The sequence below is a fragment of the Juglans microcarpa x Juglans regia genome, chromosome 7D (assembly GCF_004785595.1).
Source record: "Juglans microcarpa x Juglans regia isolate MS1-56 chromosome 7D, Jm3101_v1.0, whole genome shotgun sequence".
Lineage (NCBI taxonomy): Eukaryota > Viridiplantae > Streptophyta > Magnoliopsida > Fagales > Juglandaceae > Juglans > Juglans microcarpa x Juglans regia.
This window is the reverse complement of record NC_054606.1, coordinates 1,200,622-1,209,890: the sequence shown is the minus strand read 5'-3', so window position 1 is coordinate 1,209,890 and position 9,269 is coordinate 1,200,622. Positions and strand designations below refer to the sequence as shown.

The following is a 9,269-nucleotide window of genomic DNA, read 5'->3' as shown; positions in this document are numbered from 1 at the left end:
ATAAATACAAAACTTATTTATAAAAAATTAATTTTTTAAAATAATTATATAATACTTATTCACTACACGATCGTGTACGTACACTTTTCAAATAGAGCATGCCCATCGTTGGCCCGTGGCAAACCATCTTGGCTAAAAAATGACGTCATTCTCCTCCTTGTTGCCAATCGATGCTGTGCAACACAAGACCAACATCGATTTCATTGCACGCTTTCAAATTATCAAACAAATTGGAGGCCAAATGAAGGGAAAGTGGCAGATTTTGAAGTTTTTCTTCTGGTAGAAAGATACAAATGGGAGGAGGAATTGATCATTTACAGTAAACAGGAAAACAATAATGTTAGGATGAAGAAGCTCTATTCTCTATTATTATTCATCTAAAGCTAAACAATGAAATCAAAACCAAAGCTTTATATCTAGTATTAACAGTAGTACACCTTTAAGCATACCATTACAGAAAAAGACACCAAATTTCACGCACACTGTTGTTGATTAAGCAATGAATCAAACCGCTCGTCTCTCACCAAACACCCATTGTTCCCACCGTACAACACCTTCAGAAGTGCCACCGCCTTGCTCTTCCCCTTTGAACTTCCATTCTCCGCCACGTCGGTGATTCCGTCCACCACCAGCATCCCTTTCTCCCTCACTTCCCTCCCTATCCTCTCCCTTCCGCACCTCACCAAATTCAACAGCGCCCCCACCGCGTTCTCCTTTACCCTCATGCTCGACCCCGTCGCCCCGTCCAATAAATCCACCAATACCCCGATACCCGATACCTTCCTAAACGCCTCTTCGCTCTCCTCGCACCCCGCGACCTGCGCGATCACCGCCGTCGCGTCCTCTACAACTCCGGTAGCAAATCCTTTCAGTATCAGCGAAAACAGGGGCCCGACACCGCCCAGATCAATAACCGTCTTGCGATTCAAAGGGTAGAGTGAGATTCCAAAAAGAGCTTTAAGCGCGTCCTTTACGGATCTGACGGAGGAACCGGAGTGCTTTATTATGTCGATCAAGGAATAGATGATATCCCGTTTGGATCCTATGATGGGACGGTACTCGTCGTCGATTAGGAGGCTGTGGAGAGTGGCTGCGGATGACTGGACAGCGTAGGCGTAAGAGGATGAAGCATGGTGGCGGAGCACGTGGGAGAGAGCGTCCAGGAGGCCGCGCGTGCACATGAGGACAGCGCGGGAGGAGATGGAGAGGTTGAGGAGGGTGGCGGCGGCGTCGTCCTGGGCGGCGTGGGCTGAAGAGTAGAGGGTCTCAGCGAGGTAAGGTACTGCGCCGGCGTCAGCGATAAGAGGGCGGGTATCGGCATCGAGCTTGGTCATGAGGCGGAGCTCGCTCAGGGCCTCGGCTCGGGTCTGTTCCGACACGGAACCCAGCTTGGTTATCAGGGACCGCACGGTTCGATGCTTGACCTCCATTTTGTTCAGAATCCAAAGCAGTATCTGAAAAAATCCTGTTGTTTTCTGTATACCTGCTCTCTCTCTCTTCTCGTGTTTATCTAGAGAATAATGACACACGGCACACTTTACGATACTTTTTTTACAAGTTAAATGAGATGTTTTTATAAAATGTTATTATTTTTTTATGATATTTTATAATAATATTTTATATTTTAAAATATAATTATAATGAAAAGTATTACGTGTCTATCGTTTTTCCTATCTAAATACTCTGAATACATGTGTGAAAACGAAGGGACAGCGGAAAGGCGCGAGAGATGCTTTGCAATTGGATTTTCATTAATGTCAAAGGCCATCATCTACCTAACTGTCCTCAATGACGAAAATGCCCTTCTTCATCTTTCCAACCAGAATTATTTATTCATATTAGTATATTTCTATTACTATTACTATTTTATTTATTTTTGTTTTTGAATTAGTTGTTTTGTTTTTTACTGAAAATTCTTATGCCACGTATTTTCATTTAATTGATTTGTTATTTTTATACTTTTATTTAAATACACATATTTATATATTTAAATATTAAGATAAAATAACAAAAATAATAAATCACATATTAATTAGTTAAAAGTATGTGATGTAAAATTTTTACATAGAATTTCTCTTTATTTTCAGGTGTAACACAACATAATTAAGATTTTAACAAATAGAAACAATGAAAAATTAAAATTAAAAAAAAAGAACAAAAAAATTAGCAGGTGATAAAGACGATTAATTATATTAATTGAAGGGAAGAGAGTCTATGAGAATTGATTTTTTCTATATATATATATATATGATAATAAGCCGAAATGGTCTAATATCTGACCACTTGTCAACCACGAGGGTTTTGAATTCAACACCAGTACCTTTTCTTATAATTTAGGTGTTATATATGTATATACGATTCCACCAATTGAAAATGTCATTTTATAGCAGTTTGGACAGCTTGCATTGATTTATGATACTTTGCGTACAGGCATTCATTCATTCATTGGGCCAATAACGTCCTTATCCACTTGTACATGATTTCTAGGAACATCTCGGAAAGTTATACCAAACTATCATATTTTATGAGATTTCTGAACAATTCAACAGATATATGATAATATGTAGTCAATTAAGGATGTCCAAGTAACCCGAACATGATTTTGCATATATGCAGGCTCTTGGAAGCTGCTGCAAAAGTAGGACTAGGAGGCTTTTGGAAAGCTTTTTAACTTCTTTAATTTCTGGGTGATCGGACAACTACTGTTCTGCGCCGGTTGACATGCAGTGACGATCAGCATTTTCTTGGTAAGACAACCACTGAATTGACATATATATATATGTATGTATATATGTCATATCATGATTTTAAGCTGAGTTTCTTGGCTCATCACAATTCAATGTATGCACCCTCATGTATAAACATATATTTATATGCAACTTTTATGTTTTTTTATATAAGACGTATATAATGTTTCGTATCCCACTCGATCATTCTGTTTTCTTTTTTCATTTGACGTGACTCCTCCACGTTGCACTGCTTTTAATTTTTTTGGCTGAAACACATCTCAAGCTTGGTCTCCTTCTCCCCAACCCCATTGCCCATCAATTTAGACCTAGCCCCATCTCGCCTCCTCTCCATCTCAGAAGGAATCTTCAAGGTAAATTATTATTATTATTATTATTTAAGCCCTCAACTTTGTTCGTCTCCCCTCTCCTCCATCTTCGACCGGTACAAGGTATTTTTTATTTTATTTTATTTTATTTTACCTCAATTTCCCCTCCTTAGAGAAACAAAGAAAAAATTGTTGAGATCATTGTTAAGATATTGTGGATTCTTGGCTATACATTTGAGATCCGACTGCTTTCAGAGAAGGATTACTTGAAACTCGGGAGAGGCTCTCAGTTTTCACTAATAAATTTGATCTATAAAGTGCTTCAGCGTTGTTTAGCCCAAATTGGCTTGTCCGATCATTGAAACACTGACTACCAAAGCGGGAGAACTTGGTTGCCCTCTCTGCAAACCCAGGATCAGCAGAGAATTCTACCACACTGGAACTCAAAGGCATTGATTTTTCCAAACTGGATAAGTTTTCTTTTATCAGGTGATCCGTCCTAGGCACGTTTGGCTTAGGAGGAGAATTTCAGTGGTGTACTGTAACAAAAAGTGTTGGCATGGCACTATTATTTCTACCGAAGTTGCCAATGTTTCCCAGCTTCCAAATCAACTCACTTGTAGTCATTTTGAAAGAACTCTTTCTCCATGGAGAAACAAACAAACAAACAAATAAATAAAGGAGGCTAAAGTCCAATAAAGTTGAGGGCTTAAAACTGAGGTTAAAAAAAAAATGCCTTGGAGATTCCTTTTGAGATGAGATGGAGGGGAGGGGAGATGGGGCTGGGGGCGAAGTCGATGGACCATGGGGCTGAGTAGAAGGAGACCTAGCTCGGGGGATGTGTTTCAGAAAATAAATAAATAAATAAAAGTAGTGCAGCGTGAAGGGGCGACGTCAAACGGAAAGAGAGAACGAGATATGTAACATTGTCTTTTTTATAAGTAATGTGGAGAAACATGGGTATTTGTAACATTTTTGTGACGAAAATTATTATTTGTAATAAAAACAGACTAATTTTAGCTAAAAATAATCATTTCGCTGAAAATAACTAGTCACAAATAAGCTGTTTTCTTGTAATATCATTGATCTATATGAGCAGCGAAACATACAATTAATACAGTTTCAAGCACATCATGGACAAGGTGTTTCAAGCCTTCAACCTGTGGACAAGTGCTCTTAATTAAGACACAGTACATACAGTTTGATCATCATGTAGGTTTACAGAATGATCTGTTTGAGAAACACAATTTGAAACTTTTTTGTATGGGTTTGAATCCAACATTCACATCCGCAGGTTTACACTACAACTTTCTACACATGATATGATGTTTTTTAACTTGATCTATGTGCCTGAAATTTCTGACCTTTACAAACTCGTATCTATCAATATATCATTTTTCATGTGTTTAACGTTCGCCAAGTCAAAGTTAACTTACGCAGATCAAAGCATAAATCTTTCCTGATCTCGCAAAAATAATACACAAGACCCATGCATGCAGATACTTATATGTCCGTACTGATCATGATTACGATTATAATGTCATCAGGGGATCCCGATTACTGCAGCACGCACATGATCTGTTGATGTTAATCTCGTATTTACCGACGATAAATGTGCTCAAAGCACGAGAGTAGGAATGAGGTTTAAAAGAAAAAAAAATTCTATTTATAATTCTCACATCGGACATTATATATATATATTTTTTAATTTTTTTCTCCGATTAAATATATAGTATATTGATGATAAGTAGAAGAAATTAATTAATTTAAGAACAAAAAAAAGTGTGGTATGTAAAAATAATGAGTAACAAACCTCTGTAAATATATTTGCATACAATTTAGTTGTTCCAAACATATTATAAAGTAGCTGTAATTTTTTTAAACTTGGTCACTCACTTGATGGAGTTCTAAGAATCTAAAATGTGAAAAGAAGAAATTAAAAAAAAAATAACTCCAATGTAAATTTTTTTTTTTTTTTAGAGTGTGAATGAAACTACTCAATATTCTTTGGTCATAATCAAAGACATGTAATCTGATTGACATAACTGTAAACCTCTAAAATAAAGGTACGAAGTTTAAAATCTCTCTAATCCAACTTAAAGAAAAAAAAAAAAAAAAAAAAATCTTGGGTCCATTCTTGGGCCAGGCCGTCCGGTCATGCCACAATGAGGCTGGCGCTGCCTCGTGACTCATCATGAGGAGACAAGATAAACATCCTCTCGATTTTTAACGTACGTAGAACATTTTATGTTGTAAAAAATATTGAATGTTTAATAATTTATAGTGATACTTTCAAACTTCAAATAATTAATTTTTTTAAAAAAATTATGTGCTTTTATCACGACAACATGTATCACTTCTACCGCTCGATGTTTTCTCAACAATACTTCTTCATTAGCAGATGCATTTACCATCACAAAACATTACAACACACCTCATTTATTGGTTTATATATATATATATATATATATATATATATATATAAATTCAGAGAGGAAAACCAAAAACAAATTGACCGCAAAACATTTGGAAGTCGTGCAAAATACAACCCGTGACTATGTACCTTACCCAATAAAGTGATGAACAACCTAAATAAAGACAAATTAAGATGGCTACAGAGAATCCGTGACCCACCCCAACCACAAAACTACAAAATGACACTTCAATCTGGACCTTATACCTACTCATCCATCCCTTTTAAACACATACAGTTAATAGCAAACCTTAGAACTTATTCAAAAAATAATACTAATAATAATAATAAACCTTGACTTAGAACTAAACCCGGGCAGAAAGCCAAATACATTACTTAAATGGGTACCAAAATGACATGAGCATGAGCTAAGGACATGGCATGGGAACCCAACAAGCTAGATTAGGTGCAGAGCTCACGAGCCACGCCAAGCCTCGAATTGGGAACATCGAAAAGCACACGGTGGTTCTGTTGTTGCATGTTGGCTATCACATTAAGCACAGAGTTCACGTTGTCGGGAGCGGCTGCCATTGCTAAACATGTGGTGCTGCCTGCTGTGCTGTGGATCAGTATGTTGTCTGGTGGTAGTGTCACATTCATGCCTGAGAACATGAATGTTATTGTAGGCGCAACAATTGGGTCCGAGTAGCATGTGTCGAAGCCACCTAGGGATGACACTCCTGGCTTATTCACACGCCTTCGGAACTCGTCTCTCACGGCTATGTACGCCGGCTGGACTAGCCTGGTGAAGACAGTGCCTGATCCAAGCCAAAAGAATTTGTGTTCATGTCAAGATTTTGAACATGCGTTTTTTAGCATGTGACTTGACTGACTTGAGTAATGGAGCAAGTGTCAAGACACATAATAAAATAATATCAGGCACAAACTGTTTTGAGTACATCAAAAAATTACCAGAATCAATGATGGTCCCTGCGCCTGTCGTGGGATTGAACGCCAATGCATCAGCCGGAATGTCCACGATTCTCCGACCAACCCTTATTGCAATTAAGTTCACGTAGTACAGTGATGATCTTCTAGGGTTTTTGAGCAAGGGAGTGTACTTGATCCTCTTGGGCTGCCCAACAGGGCCGAGCCTCAAAGACCCAGAAAAGTTGAGGGACTTGAAACTAGGCAAGCAGTAAGAAAATGTGGATTGGTAGAGGTTTTGGGTCTGGGATAAAAGAGAGAGTGGCCCTCGGCCGAGACCCAAGAGGCCCTGTGGTGGCGCTGAGCTGCCCGTGACTTTCTGTATGCAGCCGAAGGTATAGTCAGGAACAGAGTCAGTGGCTAGGGTGATGTTGTCCTGGGACAGGTTAGCCGCTATGGTGGAGCCGCCGTAGGTCAAGTTGAAACTGCATGCACTGCCACCGCAAGTGGGGTTGGGTACCTGAAAAACAAAGTTATTCACCCGTGAACTTTGCATCGGTCACATCACACTCAAAAAGTTGAAGAAAAATTCAGAAAAATTCAACTAACGATAAGGTTGTTAGAGACGTGATTATGAGAAAAGGAAGCGGACCGCTCAAAGTTGAAAAAGGAAAAAGAAAGCGCGTGGGATTTGTGGATTAGCATCAACATAGAATTTATTTTGACAACAGCTTAATTTGGATCATTTTGTCAACTAAAAATTCACATCCACCAATCATTGTTAGAGACGTAATTATGGGAAATGGATCTCATATTGGACCCATCTCCATTTCTGGCAGTAGACTAGGCATATGGGTAATGTTCTGTATAATTACATAAATATCACGTAATTATTTTAAAAAATAATAAAATATATTATTAAAAAATTAATTTTTTTTATATAGATCTTATATTTTATTATTATTTTTTTTAAATAATTACGTAACAGTTACACAATTTATAATTTTAAATATATTTTCTCGTGCCATATATATATATATATAGAAGAAAATTCACGAGAATGAATGGATGTACCAAAACCTCAGACAAACGAGGGTAAAACCATAAGGTTTCGATTTACTCAGCAATCTTAAGGATTTTCCTTGTTAGTGGGAACCTAAACTCTTCTTTGCAAGGGAATATATAGGAAATAAAGTTGAATCACATTCATCTAGGACCAATATTTATAATAGCTTACAACAAAAGGTGGCTTGATTGATAGATCTTACGTTGTAGAGAGAACTTGCAGTACCGTTCATAAGGATCACAGATCAGAGTAATTATTAGATATTTTTAGAATACAGATACATGATACTTTCATCATATTATGAGATGTCACGTTAATTTGAAGTGTTGCTTATATAGTCATTTTTAATCCCATACATCTAGTGATTGAAGCAGAGTATGAATACTCGAGATACTTAATAATTTTCCACAAATTAAGCCTACTGTTAACAGCAATTATGTAATAAAGCAGTACATCACGTACCTGCTTGCACTGAGCTACTTCGCAACCGAGGGTCTTGAAGGTGGTGGATTTATCAGAGGCAAACAACGTCGATGATAGGCACCCAACACAGCCACTGCAAGGTATCCAAGCAGCATCATTGCTCGTGTCCATGGCCAAGAGAAAGGTCTGAGCTGGTGTCCCAATCTTGGCCCTGACAATATACGTGGGGCTCTGTATGATTTGCCGGCCGGAGGCAATCGGCACCACAGATTTACGGGCCACAAGGCTCGACAGGTACTGGAGCCTGGCCTGGTCCTTGACCTGCATTTGGAGCACACTCTCATCCCATGAGAGTGGCTTTGAGGGCTTGAATGGGGAGCATGGGCTGTAAACGTGGAAGATTTGGAGGGTTGAGCCGTGGTCCGCTGTCTCGCATTTGGGGTTGAGCCCTTGGGCAAGGGAAACATAGAGGAGGGTTACTGCCAAGACATGGGATACTAGAAATAGGGTTCTCATAGCAGCCATGGCTACTTGGTGATCAGGACGAGTTGGCTATGATGGTTTATTGTGGCCAAGAGAGAAACTATATATATATAGCTGTAATAGTGTGTCTGTTTTCTTTTTATTTTATTTTATATTTTGAAATGGGGATGACAATTAGTAGAATTCTCAATTCTGAAGTAAGTGCGTAGTTTGCGTACAGACTGTATTCCATCTGCTTTTGTAGAGACTGGCCCTCCCGTGCCTCTGTCACGTTCTACTTATGGATGGATGATGTTTTGCCCTCTCCCTCTCCTTATTTGTCGATTGAGAGAGGAGAGAGAGAGAGAGAGAGAGAGAGAGGAACGCGAGGATTGGCAATTTTGATAGCCTAGACATGTTAGAAATGATAGTGCAAAGATTGAAGTAGAATGATAAGTATGGCCACCTTGAAATAGTAGTAAACAATGTTAACTTACCAGAATCTGATTTGTTAAAAACGCCACTCATATTATTAATTGTTAGACGTACAGAGCATCATTTGTGTTCTAGCTCGCTGTCTCACCTGAAAACTGAATAAGTGGACAAGGACAATGATGTGCAATTTAAGGCCATCTATTTCATGTGTTGCTACAGTGTAAATTGTAATGATTATAATTTATTAAAGTTAAGATCTTTATCTGATTTACATAATTTTAGAAACCCAAAGAAGATGGAAAGGTAGAGAGAGCGAGAGAGAGAGAGAGAGAGAGAGAGAGAGGAGATTATCTTTTTGCCTGTTTGCATTATGGAGGCTTTTGTTTCTTTCCTCCCATTCACACTAATACAATCTCTTAATGCTAGGAATATGGAAAACCAAAAGAAAGCAAGCAGAGCCCAGCTGCCAAGTGCCGTCAAGCTCAGCT

The 9,269-nt window shown here is 38.3% G+C and overlaps 2 protein-coding genes across 2 annotated transcripts; both read right to left on the bottom strand.

Annotated features, from left to right (window-relative positions):
- Positions 1-345: 345 nt before the first annotated feature.
- LOC121239778 (U-box domain-containing protein 11-like) lies at positions 346-1,572 on the bottom strand. Its single transcript, XM_041137101.1, has one exon. It carries the CDS (start codon positions 1,428-1,430, stop codon positions 474-476), a length of 957 nt encoding a protein of 318 aa, XP_040993035.1. The 5' UTR covers positions 1,431-1,572; the 3' UTR covers positions 346-473.
- Positions 1,573-5,588: 4,016 nt separating this feature from the next.
- Positions 5,589-8,821, bottom strand: LOC121238810 (aspartyl protease AED3-like). Its single transcript, XM_041135844.1, has 3 exons — positions 7,924-8,821; positions 6,441-6,915; positions 5,589-6,286 (listed from the first exon to the last, which is right to left on the bottom strand). The coding sequence occupies exons 1-3, from the start codon at positions 8,407-8,409 to the stop codon at positions 5,931-5,933; spliced, it is 1,317 nt and encodes a 438-aa protein (XP_040991778.1). The 5' UTR covers positions 8,410-8,821; the 3' UTR covers positions 5,589-5,930.
- Between the last annotated feature and the right edge of the window lie 448 nt (positions 8,822-9,269).